This window comes from Leptosomus discolor, chromosome 1 (assembly GCF_034619465.1).
Source record: "Leptosomus discolor isolate bLepDis1 chromosome 1, bLepDis1.hap2, whole genome shotgun sequence".
In the NCBI taxonomy this organism is placed as follows: Eukaryota; Metazoa; Chordata; class Aves; order Leptosomiformes; family Leptosomidae; genus Leptosomus; species Leptosomus discolor.
Genome location: NC_141391.1, coordinates 126765343 through 126781537, shown reverse-complemented (window position 1 = coordinate 126781537; position 16195 = coordinate 126765343). Strand labels below are relative to the sequence as shown.

General features: G+C 41.9%; 1 protein-coding gene across 2 annotated transcripts in view; it reads right to left on the bottom strand.

The window, feature by feature from the left end:
- The window catches only part of GRAMD1C (GRAM domain containing 1C), a 55351-nt gene that overhangs the window by 1590 nt on the left and 37566 nt on the right, over positions 1–16195 (bottom strand). For both annotated transcript variants that reach the window (XM_086464221.1, XM_086464212.1), the window contains exons 9-17: positions 15419–15581; positions 8449–8595; positions 7540–7658; positions 6284–6426; positions 4459–4562; positions 3567–3746; positions 1947–2004; positions 1055–1165; positions 109–214 (exon numbers count right to left, since the gene is read on the bottom strand). In XM_086464221.1, the coding sequence (XP_086320347.1) occupies positions 109–214; positions 1055–1165; positions 1947–2004; positions 3567–3746; positions 4459–4562; positions 6284–6426; positions 7540–7658; positions 8449–8595; positions 15419–15581 (1131 nt within the window). The remainder of the gene's footprint in view (positions 1–108; positions 215–1054; positions 1166–1946; positions 2005–3566; positions 3747–4458; positions 4563–6283; positions 6427–7539; positions 7659–8448; positions 8596–15418; positions 15582–16195) is intronic.

The window sequence follows — 16195 nt, the reverse complement described above, 5'->3', positions numbered from 1 at the left end:
AACTTTAGTTAGCACCAGAAGACATCAAACAAAAACTATCACAGCATAAGGGAGAAAACTTGGGTTGAGAAACAAGAATACCACACCAGGAAGGACTGGCAGACCTACCTGCTCAAGCATTTCAATAGAGTCTCTTAAAACTCCCTTCACGTGTTTAACCTGTTCCTTATCATATTGAGGGATCTCCTCTTTTGATACCATTTCTGGTGATATGCTGAAAGAGATTGAGAGACTAAGATTACATCATAAACATGAAACAAGTACCTCCATGCCTTTCCAACAGCAACTGCTCTCTGCCACCATTGCTCTGCTATTGCTAAAAGCATCATTTTCCAAAAGGCACATAAAAAGCTGCCTGCAGTTGCATTTCAATCCCTGTTGCCTTGAAGATGCTGCCTCAGACAGCAGACAACAGCCACCAAGATGTCTACAATGTAAGTTCTCACACTTCAGAGGGCAAGATCTTTCTTATGAAGGAAATTACTCTGATCAGTTCGGAGATGATCACTATGGGAGGTCACCACACCACTTCCATACTTGAGAACAGGTTATTGTTTTTAATTTGTTTGCTGACACCATACTCAAGAGAGGAAGCAACATCTGAGCCTCTTCCATGTGTCTGAATACGAAAGGCACCTAACATGAAAGTTTGAAGGGGAGAGGAGATTTAGCAGCACACTCACAGAAAGAGGCTAAAAAGCTAAATAAATCTTTTACCGTTACATTTGAGATCATGCTGCTTCACACAGGATGAAGTGAACACTTCGGTTCTGTGATCAGCACTATGATATTCACAGATGAGTCACAGCAGGGTGATAAATGCAAGCTAAGGTTAACACTCCCCCAAAACACAGCTTGTCAAAGGAGAAATTTATTGCTGCAAGATGCAGTCAAACATGTCTGTGCCGGTATCCAGTGACCACAGAAGAGCAGTAAGCCCCAGCAGCTTTTGAAAACTTACCACCAAGTTTCATTGTTCAAAATTTATTTCTTTAGATCAGATTCTCACATAAGCTGAGGAAGAGAAAAGGCAAAGATTGCAAATTCAACTTACTTCAAAGAGCTTTCTTCCTGAAGCTGGACATGATAGAGGGACTGAGCTGCGTGCTCTATCTTTGACAGTTTGAGAAACAGTGTTATATTCAGCAAGACCAAGAGCAGCAAACTGTAGAGAGAAAAGAACAAAAATCAAGTCCTGTAACAATTTTCGTTGCAATGCTACAGGAACAAGATCTTAGCTGAAAACAGCTAAGAAAAGAGAATCCTTCTGGGAGAAAAAAAAAGATGTAGAGCAGTGCTATACTGAAAAAAAAAGATCCATCCAAACAATTCTTAGCAGTTACCATAGAATCATTAAAGTTGGAAAAGATCTCGAAGATCATCAGGTCCAACCATCAACCCAACAACACCATGCCCACTAAACCATGTCCCCAAGTGCCACATCTACACGTTTTTTTGAACACCTCCAGGGATGGTGACTTCACCACTGCCCTGGGCAGCCTGTTCCAATGTTTAACCACTCTTTCAGTAAAGAAGTTTTTCCTGGTGTCCAATCTAAACCTTCCCTGGCACAACTTGAGGCCATTTCCTCTTGTCCTATTGTTAGCATTAAACTGTGTAGTAGCAACCAATTGGAATGACAACAGTGTCTCCTCCCGGAACTTCTAAAACTAGGAACGAGTAAATTCTAGACTTTTTTTACAGTATCAGACCTCAGTAAACCTGCAGACTAGTTTGGCAAGTCAGCATTTTCATTCTGTCATCTCAAGTCAATCCATTCCCCTCCCATACCCGAGTGCTCCATTCAAATTAGGTTAGGCTCTATCATGCTACATGCAATGTTAACATGCAAGTAAAGTACAGACAAAGACAGATAAAGACCAAGATGAACTTGAGTCAAGCCATTTTTTAATGCAAGTGAGTACTTAATGCAAGTGAGTACTTACAAGACACTCATTACTACAATGATGGTGGTGGTCCTACTTACAGCATCTCTTTTCCTTCCTGTAGGGCATGGAAGAGAAGGAGGTTAAAAAGTACAGAAGAACATTCCTAAAGGATGCCTGTAGATACATGTCAGTGCCCAACCTTTCACACAGAATAGCTCAGCTACTTCTGATGGAAAAAAATAACATATCATGTGGGTGTACAGGATCATCTCCAACATTCACCAAGGCATTTCTGCAGTCACCTCAGACAAGCCAGCTGGACAGTCAGGCTCTTCCATCAGGAGCAGGATTCCCCCTATCCCAGTATGCTGGGTAGAACACAGCGCTGGGGCATGTTCACATTAAACCTAGATAGCCTGAGACAGCTGCAGTCCATCCATTACTAATACTCATCCAACACATACGCTGCTAGTCACACACAAGCAGCGTCAGGCTGCAAAGTGGCTCTCTACTGCTTGTTCTCCTGCCCACATTCGTCTCTGACAACTGGTGTCAAATCAAGTTCTCCTGTAACTTGTCCCATCCTTAGTGGCTTTGTTTATATCTTGGCCTGAAGACAGCCTTTTGAAAGAGCATCTGCTAGTCCTTAGGCAACAGGGAGAGGAAGTGTGCACGTCCTCTCCAAACTGAGCAGCAATCACCTACCACTGTGGGCAGGCTAATCTTTCAATATAATTACCTGTTCTCCTAAAACAGTTCCTTGCACTCACATTTTCTGCCCTGGACAAAGGCCATAGAAGAAAGCTGTAGTGTATACTGAGACAGACACGCTCACCTGAAAAGGTTGAGCAGCAGTAGCAAAATTAAGTAATCGGGAAGTAATCTCAGTTAGGTAAACAGTCCATTACACATGCTGTTGGTCCAAGTGTTCTCCCAGTGCCACACTCAGGGTTGTCTCCCCCTTTAGGAAGGAACACTTGCTCCTACTTCAGTGTCTACAATTCAACCTGTGTCATGAAATCCACCATTCTCTGGCACACATTGTGCACAGATGTTCCTCATCTCTGTAGGCGTAGCTAATACTGTATATGCTAGTGACCAAGTGTGTCGTGCCTAGGGGCAGTGGAACTGCAAGAAATGCTTCAGTGACTCAGAAATTACAGAAGCAGATGGGAAACAGACTCCTTAATATTAAAAAACAAACAACCCCCCCCAAACCAAACCCCTGTGTGTGTCCCCCAACCCCCAAGATGGCAGGGCCAAGAGGTGAGTGACAAAGTTTAATCAACTCATGACTTGGGTGTGCAGTTATCTGAACAAATAAAGCCCTTTTTCAGCGGCTTTACAATAGTCAGGTTCAGTTTCTTTCTGATCCCATCTCATTTTCAATTCTATACAGGTACAGTGCAGCATTTTAGATTTGGGTTGGTTTTTGTTTGCTGTTTTAGAAACAGAAGGTGAGATTAGGTTTGATTTCATGAGATACTCATCATAAAAGTGACTATGCATGCTCCAAATCTATTTTATGTAAGCTTGAACACACTAGAGCATTTGCTGTCACACCAATAGATAAAGACAATGAGTGTAACATATGCGCAAGTGTTACTCTTGCACCATTTTAGGAGTTAAGCTTTCTTGAACACACTTTTGGAAAACACCTGATATAAAAATTCCTACCAATTATGCTGCCCTTGGACTCTACTCCCATGTCACCAGAGGAGTGCTGGGAAGAGCGTTTGGGAAGTGACTCTGCCAGACTCCGGTGTAAAGTGCGTCGCCTTCGTCTCAGGGCAACTAATTTTCCAGAGTCTTCTATGGACTGATTAATTGCATATTCCTCCATTAGGAGATCTGATTCTGCAGCGGAAAAAATAAGGTTACTGAACTTTTAAAAGGAAAGCTGAAAAGCCTAGCACTGAAGACTTACATTGTGAGATATGGAGGCTGGCAGTGAGCGGAATAAGTGCACCTTCTAGTAAATGAGGTTAAAGCAAGTAATTGGCATAAACTACACCTTGACCTGTACTACCCGTCCTATTTGCTAGAGGGCACTTAGCACACTTTTCAGATACGGTGTACATTCAGCCTGTGCAGGATTGTTTAACGATGTGTTAGACAGCAGTTGAAAGAGCATTTCCAGACACTGTTAGACTGAGACTAGGAATTGTGTTAGACTGTGAGCCTGCAGCCATGACTGGCCAGGCTGTTAACAGACATAGCCAGGGCGCCTGCCAAGTGCCACTGCTTCTCTTCTTACCCACAATCAAGGAAATACTTAAAGACAGGCACGTGCAGTTGAGAGCAACAGCTTTCCTGCTGCTCCTCATGTTTCCTTCAGAAAGGAATTATGACAAGGTATACAAGAGCTCCTTGTTAGCATTAAGCTGCTAGGCTTCTTTTATACCCTGCAACTGGCAGATATATTGACGACAGGAACGTCTGACTTCCAGATTCCTTTGGTGTTGCCTTCTTTTCAAACTGTTCTTTAAGGAATCACGTTTGACAGACATGAAAACATAGATAGGAAAGGTAGCCTCCTTACTACAGTACAATGAAGAAAATGCCTCACCAAGTTGTTTGAAGTTTTCCTGTATTCCTCCCCAGGTATTCTTCTCTATTACAGACTTGACAAGGCCCCAAGGCTGTTTTTTGTACTTCACTTCTGCAGAAACCCTAATCAACAGAATGCAATAGTGAAAGAGGGCTCTTCTAGGTAGCATAGTGATAGCAGAAAGCTTTTATCAGAAGCAGGTCTCTAGCTTACATCCATAATCTGAAATACCAACTGGAACTGCCTGGGCTTTCCACCTGGGCAGCACTTGCACTGAAGCAAGGCAAGACACACACAGTAGCAAAGACAACGTATCTATCTAAAGCCTCAGGAGATCTGATGTCCAAATTATGGGAAACATTTTGAAGTGTTTTCCTTCAGACTCAGACTAGCAGAGAATTTCTCTCCTCTGAAGTGTTCTTATTTTAACACACATTTAAAATAGGCTTCAGGCTTTCAGATCATAAAGCCCTGCGTCTTACTCTGTATGTGTACACACAACGTATTACATGGGCACTGCAATGGCAGCAGGTGAAATTTATTATCACCACTCATGGACCAAGTGCTCAGTTCCTACCCTGAGTAGACAGAAACTAAAATCTTTCTGTGACCATAACCAAGGGGAAGTAACATTCCTGCCTTGCGTTCCCCAGGTCAAGCTAATCAATAATGCTTCCAAAATAGAAATGAGTTGGAGGAGAATCCCTCAGAGGGCTGCTTCTAACAACTGAATGAATCCCAAAGCTCTTCATAAAGGACAGCCTGTGGTTTTGATTTGTTTAGGTCAAGAACACTGACTGTCCTAGAATACACTCTTTTCAACATTTTCAAATAATCACCCAAATCAACATAAGCCCACTGTGTTTCTAGTCTAACAAAATAGCATCTTTCAAATAGATTTTCTGCTCCATTTTAAACACAGTATACATATAATAAAGCCAGCTGCAACACCACCATGCACCTTCTACTCTACACATGCATACTCTGTGCACCATATTGAAACCCAGGTTTTCCTCTTACCCTAGGGTTGCCACATGTCCCAGATAAAATAAATATAGCCTTCAAAGAGGAAGAATGACTCGCTCAAGAAAAAAATCATCCAGAACATTTATTAAAGGACCTTTCTTCCCTTCTCCTGCTAGAGAGTCTTCAGCACTTTTACAGCCAGAGATAAGCCAGAATAAAATCCAGGCTTGCTTACCTTTCCTGGGTGCTGACAATGTTTGAAATAAAAGGTCTTAAAGGCAGCACAAAAGCTACCAAGGATTATGCTGTCAGAAAGTCACACAGATGCACTGAACATGGAACTTGATCACTTCAGGCATTTTCCACAAATGGGAGCGCAAAGGCAAGTGCCTTTTAAGACTCCCCTATCTAAGTAGTTTAATAATGAAGTCTGATTCACCTAAGTACCCCCCCTGCAAAAGTAGGTACATTCCACCTTCCCTGCACCTTCCTGTGAAACCATCCTCCTCTGAAAGTCCTTAGCAAGGATATCTGGGAAACTTTGTAGTAAGACATCTCAGATAGTTCAAATTTATCCCACTCACACAGCTGCACTCAAAAACGCAGGGCAGGTCAGAACCCAGTTCAGTCTTGGAGATGAGTTCTGAACCTCAGAGAGTCAACACAAGAGTTCATTTCTCACTGTGTTAATGAGATCCAAGTCCCACATACACGTGACAAAAGATAAACCAAGCTTATTTTTCAGAAGAGATCCCCAACTTTAAGAGAAGCTGACCTTCTTTATGTCGTTGGCAGATCTTTTGATAAGCACAGTTCACCAACCCATAACATAAGTACCTTGGCTTCTCCCCTCCCACTGTGCACCACTCAAGCTCACCGTAATCGACACTTGTGACTGGATGTGCGGCTGATGCAGTATCTGTTCACAGTGTAGAAATAATCATGATAGGGGACGTCATGGGTCAGTACCTCAGCATCCACCTGATAAGACTGACCTTTCTGGCTCTGCTTATGCAGGATCTATCATAAAAGAAAATAAAAATAAGAAGGTATATTCATGGTACCAGCTATTCCCCGCCCCCCACCTTTTAGCCTGAATTCCTTAGGCTAGATCAACTAACCCCAAGTGAACTAGAGTAGGGAGAAAGCCTGAACAATCACAATAAAAAGCAGTTAAGAATGGCAAGTATAGATGGTGCGGGGAAAGAGAAGATGCCTCCTGCTAAAGCCAACATAGGCAGCAGCAGTACCTCCCCACTGCCATTTCAAGTACCAGATGCAAGGCTGGCCACTGACTCATGACCACAGCTCTTCGAGACTGACCTGTAAGACCTTTCCCAAAGCAGAACTACAGAATGGTTGAGATTGGAAGGCACCTCTGCTGGTCATCTTGTCTGAGAACCCTGCTCAAGGAGGGCCATCTAGAGCTAGCTGCCCAGCACCATGCCCAGATGGCTTTCCAATATCTCCAAGGAAGGAGATGACACAACCTCTGTGGACAACCCGTTCCAGTGCTCCATCACCCTCACAGTAAAAAGTGTTTCCTGATGTTCAAAGGGAACCATTGCGTTTCAATTCATGTCCATCACCTCTGGTCTTGTCACTGGGCACCACCAAAAAGTGTGGCCTTTGGTGGTGAAGGCCTGGCTTGGCCATCTTTGCACCCTCCCTTCAGATACTTATATACGTTGTAGGAGCGCCCCTGAGCCTTCTCTTCTCCAGGCTGAACAATCCCAGCTCTCAGCCATTTCTCATATGAGATGCTCCAGTCCCTTAATCATTTTAGTGGCCCTTCACTGGAGTCTTTCCATCTCCCTCTCATACTGGGAAGCTCAGAAGTGGACATTGAAAGCATTTCATTGTATCTTTTCACCCCCTATGTTAATATTTTCCCCCACAGACTTTGTTGGAGAAGCTTACAGACATCATCAGAGAAAGCCTCTCTGATTTCATCGGCATCTCCTCACTAATGGTGACAGGGCAGGCAAACTACCCTTAGAGATGCTGTGTTTAAACTGCAGATCCACATTCAGCTCACTGAATTCTAATCCATGATCAGATCTCTGACAGACTGTAGAGTTGACCTCTCCCTTGCTTTAAAGGGCACCAGACACACACACACACACAGTGTACCTGCTTTTCAGTTGCAGTTGTGAATTTCCCACAAAGTGGATTGTTAATCGTTACAGTGTACGTCAAAGTCCTCAACTGATTTCCACTGGAATCTCTATTCCAAGGGGTTGATACAGCATCTAGATGAGAAGTCATGCAAAATCTCACATGCAGATTACCTAAAAGGCATTATCTCTACCTTTTCATATCTTAACAGTTTAAGAACAGTGGTGGGAAGAGACAGAAAACTGATTCCAAATGTGTGCTCTTTGCAGGAAAAGGGAAGATTGTAGTTCATTGACGAACAAAGGTGAGGCACTAAGTAGCTGAACCCGAGTCTACTGAAAGAGGCTTGAGGGTGGGGACAAGAGTAAGGAATTAAATGAAAATATGTCATTTCCCTTCTGCTTAAAGTTGAATAGATTCACTTAGCATTATCAAAAGCTTTTGCCACTTCGCCTTCCAAGCTGACACTGAATAAATATTACCCTTTTTGACTTCATTTTCTGTTCTTATGATCTCAGTGAATAAAATTTACTCATCCAGAAAATTAAAGCCTGTGAGTATCATTTAGGGGGATGTAGTGATTTTGCCTGTGTGCCTGCCATACACTTTTCACTATTTCTGGGACACACTGTAATCAGAAATACTCCACAGAATGCATCAACTTCATAGCCCACCCAAAATTCAGGCATTAAGGTGCAGTTTTGTGGTGCACTGAAACAAGGTTTTTTCTTCAAGATGTGACTGATCAACGGAAACAACAGGCTAGCTTTAAATACCCTTTCTCATAGAGGAACTTTAAAGTTTCAAAATTATTTTAAAGCAAGGAGAAACTTTAAATTCAACTTAGCCCTATGTAACATTTCTCAGAGGTTGGAATTTTTGGGATAGTTTGCAACACAGATAGAAGGGAGAAGAGTGCATTACCTACTATACTCCTGGAACTGAGAAACCTCTGCATGAAGTGAGAATTGGTGAAAAGGATTTCAAACATCTTGTCTGCAGTGATGTGGAAAACTCTGTTTATAAAAAGTCTCCCATAGAGATCATTCTCAGAGACAGCCTCCTTCACTGCTAAGGAAAGGCAGAGAGATCAGATTAAGAAAAGAACAGTATTAATAAGAAACTTTGTAATATTCTAAGCTTTATTACAGCTCAAATCCTTCCCAAGTTTGCATCAGCATTTGTTTCTCACTCTCAGAAACCCAGCAGTGATAGCGGCACATGTTTTGGTAGGTAGGCTGTCTTCAGGAGCAAAGTCCAGAACTGATTTTTCAATGCCCCCCCCCGCCATTTCCCTGTGCAAACAAATTCATAAGTCAACATCACAAGGTCCCATCCCTTTAGTTTCGCCTTCAGTATTCTATTAATCCTACAGGAAACCTGGAGAAGACACAAGGTTAGCATAATCTTCATTAATGTGTGTGCCTATTGTACAAAGGACATGTGCACAGCAAGCAGGCCAGTGAAACCATACTAGCTTTCTTCTCACTTGTGGCTAGTTTCAGAATTCTGCTTGTAACATCTGTAATGCTTGGTAGTGTCCAGGGTCTAAGAGACCAGATAAGACTCCCAAACTGTTCCTCCCTCCATACTTCTAAATAAGAGGAATGCAAGAGATAGCCTGCTCCATTTTGCAGTCCTGAAAAGGGCACTAAGATGCTTAATGACCGACCCCTATTTCAAAACCACCAGCAAGCACCCCAGTGGCATTCTGTGGCTGCAGCACTGATCTTTGCTATTTCCGCTTCTTGGTGGTTACTGGCATGACTCAGCTTTGTGGTTGTCTCAGCCACTGTTGCAAGAGATAAGGGACAGAATTATAATCCTGGAGGACAAGCAGTTTCCTATGTCAACCCCAACTCAATCTGCTTATGCTTCAGAAACCAGTCCATCCCAAACTGTAATTACCAAAATCAAACAAAAAACCCACCACACCCACACGTTACTAAAACAAAACAAAAAGCCTGAAAGCAAATCTTGCAGAAGTGAGACAGAAGTCAGAATGTCGAACCTTTCAACTGATAGAAATGAATGCTCAGAGCTAGCAAAGGTCAGTGCCAGCCCCCAATGCAAAGGTACCCTGAATATCAAGCTATAGTTCGCAAGCTGCCTATAGGCTAAGGTTACAGCACTTAAGACCCTACTGCTTCGTAGCAGCCTGTATTGATAAATGCAAATGCAGCAACTGAACACCACAACAGTCCCCAGCAAAATTCAATTCTGACTCTGAGCACATTTCTCCTCTGGTACTGCTTCTAGCCTCATAGAAGTCCCAGTTACACATCTGTCTCCAAAAAAGTTCTCTTCGGCCCAATCAGGCTTCAACATAGGATCCCAAAAGTGAAGCATGAGTGTCATATTTCTGTGCTTGCACAAGAGATGGACTTCCTTCCCACATCATGTTCTGCTTATGCAGTTGGAAATTTATCCAATTGTGAGGTGGGACAGAAAGCAAGCACGCATTTTAAGAGGCCTATTTAACCAGCCAAGATGCAGTCATTACATGCTAGAATACAGATTCTGCTGTGCTGAAACATTCTGTGGGAAGCCTAAAATTCAGCCTGGGTTTTCAGCTTGTCTTCACCATAGTTCCTCCCAGAGCTGAACCTAATTCCAGCAAAATGCAGACTGAGTGAACTGTAAGTTTCACCTCAGCTAACAAGACCTCAACATTACAGACCTCTCTTTTCTGAGTGCACTCCCCACTTCCTCTCTTTTGCTAAGAGACAGGAAACCTCAGATATTGATGTTGACATCCCCTTTGCCTACTGCACATCAGCTAATGTGCATGGAGTTGGATACCACGTAATTCAAACCTAGTTACTCTGGTTGAGTCTTACTCAGCTGGGCCTTAACATATCAAAGAAATCTGCTACCACTTTAAAAAAAAAATAGGAAGGCCCAGACACACGATCGAGTCACCATGCATCAGATAAGCTCTGGCAGCTATTTGTATATGTCTTAGCGAACACAAGATGATACAAGTTACCTTTGCCTCAGTGAAGCTTAGCTAAGTGATGCAACTTTATGTTCACCTAAAACATCTGAGGACAGCTCCTATGTTTCTGCTGATGCAAGGTAATTTGGTAAGGCACACCAGCTTACCATATGCACAAAGCCCATTCATTATTCCCTTAAGGTGCAGGCCTTGCTACTGAGATATTTTACTCTTCAAGCATGAAGTCTGTCCTCCTTGTACTGAGTCTTAAGCAAGAGCATCCATGGGTCTACAAAATTTCCTGTTAGTTGATTTACCTATGCAATTTCCATCTAGTCATGTCTGTAACAAGGAATAGTCAATGAAGCACCAAGTGCATGAGAGGATCTATGGAGAAATATGTTTTTTACTTGCAATCCCTCTCAGCTCTTGGAACAAACAAACAATTTTTATAAACGGCATTATCACAGTATTTTCAGCAAATCCAGGCTGAAACTGCGTTGATGTATCAGGCCCATCAGCCACTTCAGATGCTAGGATTCAAACAGCTGTTTTCCAGACTTTCTGGAAATCTTTCAGATGATAGGTCTGCAAGGTGCACGTGTGTATGAATGCTGCTGGGAGTTCCACATCTGTGGAAGCAAGTCGCTGCATAGAGCTTGACAAGCTTCAAGTCCCTTCCATCTGGGCTTCTCAGAGCTTATCTGTAGAAATCCTAGATGAAGCAGCAAGCAGAAACAGTAGCAGAGCAAAGAATAAGCATGCATTTTACACACTTGCATTTTGAACAGAACGCTGTAACCACTCATGTCTCCTACAAATGAATATGTGCATTTGTCTACTGTTTTCTTTTGCTTGTTTTAACTCAGACAGGTAAGCCTACCTGCCTTTTATTTATCTCCATACTAGAGCAGCATCAAGCATTTTACCCAGGACTGGCTTAGAAATACTGTTTGTGAACAAATTGTTTTGTGTGGGTATATAGATATCAGTCTAACTCCTTAACTTTTAAATGCTGTTCTAACCCCTCAGCAGTATGCAATTATCAACCACTAACTCTTAGCCTGAATACATTTATAGACGAACTAGAGCTACTGTCTGATAAGATAACATAAGATTATTCTGACTTTAGGTCAGGATCCCTAGGGACCCAAAAATCCAGAAGTAAACATATTACCCAGAGTGTCCTGGTTCAGCATGAAGACAGCAAGTCTGTTCCCTCCCCTACTATTGCCTTGTACTTCGTAAGGTCATTTTTATCACTGCAAGGCAAGCTGTGAAATAATTTTTGAATATAATACCATTATGCAGCAGTGATTGCAGAGGTTTGAAAACATCTGCAGTGTAAGAAAAGAAAGAGAGAAAACTGGAGGGGAGGAAAGGGGGCAGGAAAAAATTTGTTCTTAAAATTCCCATTAACAACCAACAGCTCGAAGCTAAACACACACCACAAGCAAATTAGAAAAGCGGAACCAATAAGAGCAGAGACTATCAAACAAATTAACAAGACTGCTGATCTTTCCACTCCACAGAGTTGGGTGAAGACTGGGGGGGGGATATATGCAAATCTTGGCACTGTCGAGGATTTCCATGCCACTGGGGATGGGGGAAAATTGCACATTGCATGAAGAATATGCAGGTAGGAGCCTTTAACCAGATGCACTCGAAATCAAGTCAATACAACCAATTCCTGGAATGAACATGTTCCAGGCACCATCTATTTAACGACTGCATCAGCAATATTAACCATTATCAAAGAGCTCTCATACTTTAAAAGACTAAGTACAAAATTAGCCCGGGGAGGTACTGAGTAGTGTTGTGACAATGCTAGCTTTTTCCAGTTCACAAGATAAAAAACCCCAAAACTTAGGCCTTTTGCCTTCAGATAAATCAAACATATATCCTCCAAACCCCAAAGTAACAAATAATTGGTAGTTATATATTCAACAAAATATGTGCTTTCAATATTTTGATTAAAATGAATTTTGTATCTTGGGGAAGAAAAAAACCAAAAAACAGGGCTGAACAATTTCAACCACCCTGTATTTCATATCCCTATCTTCAAGAAAAGTCAAGGCACCACTGTACCCATCTCACAGCACTATAGTGCAAGCAGTTATGCTTTCCTGCAGACCACTAATTTAAGGTGGTTATTAGTACAAATTGAAACAATACAGTAAGTCTGTCAAGTTATACAAGGAGATCAGGAATTTATGATGTCCCCGTATACAGTAAAGCTTTCTAATTGAAAGGACAGTTTTCAAGTTTCCTGTTTCCTCTTTCTTTCTTTGAAGTATTTAATGCTGCTGAACAATATCATTCCAAAAAAAAAAAAAAACCCAAACAACCAACCTAAAACCAACAACAAAACAAAAAACACACCCTACATACAAAAGTCATCTGAGGAAATTCAGAATTTCCTGGCTCTATTTTTGGAAATACATACTCTGTGTTTGAACTAAAATTTCTTTTCTGAAATCTACAATCAAGACCATAGATATTAATTTTTAGCTTAGCCAAAAGTTTGTCATGGCTCGAGATTTATACTCCAATTTATGAAACCAAGCAAAAGCACCAACATGCAGGTCAACAGACCAGTGGTGCGTAGAGATGCACACCCCCCATCCTCCAAGCGAGCAATGTGAGAATTGCTCAGGGCAAGGGAACTAGTGTTGCTAAGGCTCTGTCATTCCAGCTTTGGGCATCAGGTGGACCTGGAGTTAGAGAACAGTCTTGAGTTTGCCCCTCACCTTATTTGCCAGGACACCTCCATGGGCAGCCTGAGCATGAGCCAAAGGACACAACAGAAACTAATCGCATGGGTAAACCTTTGCCATGTAGGAAAGCTAGTTTCGTTTGCATGAAGGAATTCACCTTGTAAGAGTATGGGACAACTGCAATAGAAAACAGAGAAACAGAAGAAAAAAATTCTAAGCATGCAGAAGGGAAGCTGAGAGAAAAGATTAATGTTGTGGGACTAGAAAATCCTGCTCTGAATAAAACAAACGCTAGTCTTGGGGGAGGGAGAGAAATAAGAAAAGCAGCATGAAGTCAGTTCTCTTTTTATTAAAGAGACATCTCCAATTTAATATGCTCTATTTATTCAACATCACCAATGCAGGGATGACAGGGAGTATTTACTGCTATCATTTAGGCAAACAGCAGCATGAAAGGTAACAGGACTATTTTCAATCAATTTCATTGGAGACCTTTGCCATAAAAAAAATTAAATCCAGAGACAGGAGAGAGATGTGGTACTAAGAGGGTAGGAAAAATGCAAGATATCTAGAACATCTGAAGGCCAAAACTCTCTGCTGCTCTAAAAGATACACCTGTGATGGAGTAACCAATTAATTTGTGAAGCTTGTTAAATGTGTAGGAGTATAGCATAAACAGCAGCCTGCTCAAATAGGTATAGTCACAAAAATGACACAACCTGACATGCATTAAGTGGAATCTGAACTCAAGCAAACACAGAAGCAGTATGGGTGAGCACAAGGAAAGTTAGCTGAATATAAAGTATATCCTCAGGAAACAATCACAACCTGCAGGCAGCCAAGTCAATCCATGACTTTGAAAGCCTTCCTGGACACCTCAGTGATCCCAACATAGTGACACCAGCAAGCAACTCTTGTTGCCAGCTCTGTTTGAAATGACGAGATGCAAAGGTTCTCAGTCAGATTAAAAACTGGCCTCAATTAACTGAACTGTTCTGTTCCCACCAACAGGTGATGAAAGTAAGTTATCCCTTTGCATATGGAAAAAATATTCAGCTGCTACTGAGCACACTGCTACTGCTGAAGTTTTCTGTCTTTCATTTGCACGCCACCATACAACTTTGGAACCAATCCAGGTTGTGCACACCTTATTTTAAAGGCATTTACAGTGTCCAAGACTGAGATATTTAACAGAATACCCTCCACAACTTCAGTTGAAGTTTGAACCACTACAGCCCTTTGGCACAGAGAAGTACTCCACAATCAGTGAAAAGCTCACCTTTGAGAGCAAGAACTCTGAGTCAGAGGCTACTGTGGGACCACAGAACAAGCACCCACAGACCTCAGCACAAGTCTCACTACCATCCAGCCTGGGCGGAAGGCACATTCTGGCCTTACACTCCTCCCAGGACACAACAAAAATGCTTATATCAAAACCACTATGAGACACACAGCTCGCTTTTCTCTCCTGTGGTGAGAAGACAAAAGGAAGGACGTAACAGCCAAGTTACAGCCTCCGCACTACCGTAGTATCCAAATTTCTTCTCATCTTGTACTGGGTCATGAGGTTTGCGTTATGAGGATGGTATATTAGGATCCATTAAGCTATTAACTCTGTTGGCACATGAAGTATAATCTGCTCTAAGATACACGTTAAGGTTTTTCATCTTTAGACCAGATTCAGAATATGCACAATACACTCCTGAAAGCTGGGAAGTTGTCTTGTCTGGACTTTGAGTGAGTTCCTCTGTTTACTCCATCAATAACATTGAAAACCACATGATTTAAGAAAGTAGAAGTGTAAAGAAGGGGGATGGGGAAGGTGGGGGAACCTTTCAGAAACGGGGAAACAGTCTGAAATGTTTCCCCTCAGTTCCCAAGAAGTGAAAACAAAAGGAAGGACAATATTTTAAATACCTGTGAGAGCATGAGAGCACAGAAAGTGAACAAACATCACCACATCGTCAAGAAACTTTTTTTTTTTTAAGTTTAAGCTGTTAGCAACTCTTTACCCACCGAAGGAGAAAACTCAAACCCACAATTCATTTTCATTCTAAATGCCCCAACTTTTTTTCTTCCTAGAAACTAAGTAAGACACAAAGATGTTTTTGCTGCAATTCTGTGAAACAAATGAGCAAACAAGTTTCATAAGATCAGAAAGTTCTCTAACTTGCTCCACAGGTGAGATGGAACACCAGAGTCAGGTTGTCTTACAGATCCCAAGTGTTAAGAGATTTACCTTCTTCACTATCTGAGGCACTGCTCTTCTCTGGAAGATTTTCATTCTCATTCAGGTCCAAGGACTTTTCTAAAGACCTGCTCCTGACTAGCTTAACAGGTTTTCTTTCTGAAGATGGAAGAAGGCTGCTCTTTACTTGCTTCTCACTTGGGGACTCCTCCACCTGAAACAACCAAGAGAAAAAAAAAAAGCATCAGTAGTCACAGACCATTAAAAAAAAAAAAAAAGAGAAAGTAACTTTCAGAGAAGAATGCCATATAAAGGAAGCCACAAGTTCTATCTGCTCAATTGTCACACAGTCAAGCACTAATTTCTCCCTTGTTTCCTCACGCCAGCCCACCTCCCTTCTTTAATTCAGACTTTTACTTTACCCTGGTAACAAGAGACAGACTTACTCACTTGTACTGTTATACAAAGAGCTGCCTTAAAAGGGACAGTTTACTCCCCATCCAGTCCCCTTGAACCCACCTGCACAGTTTGGTCCCCTCTTCCCTGCATCAACACTAGCGTTTATAAATTCATTAACCTAACACAGATTATTTACTTTTTATTGATCAGTTAGGCTTTTTTCCTGCCAGTTTAGCAAAGGGTCCAACAATCTCAAGGGGAAGCACAGTGAAATAGGCAGGGCCTCCCTGTTTCAGCAAAATTAGATCATCCCAATCATGTATTTGAAAGGTGTTCTTACTTTATAGGGCTCCACTACTCTTTGACAGAAAAAAGGTATGTTTTAAACCACTATCTAGAGCCATCCTACCTATAAAATGTTATTTCTCA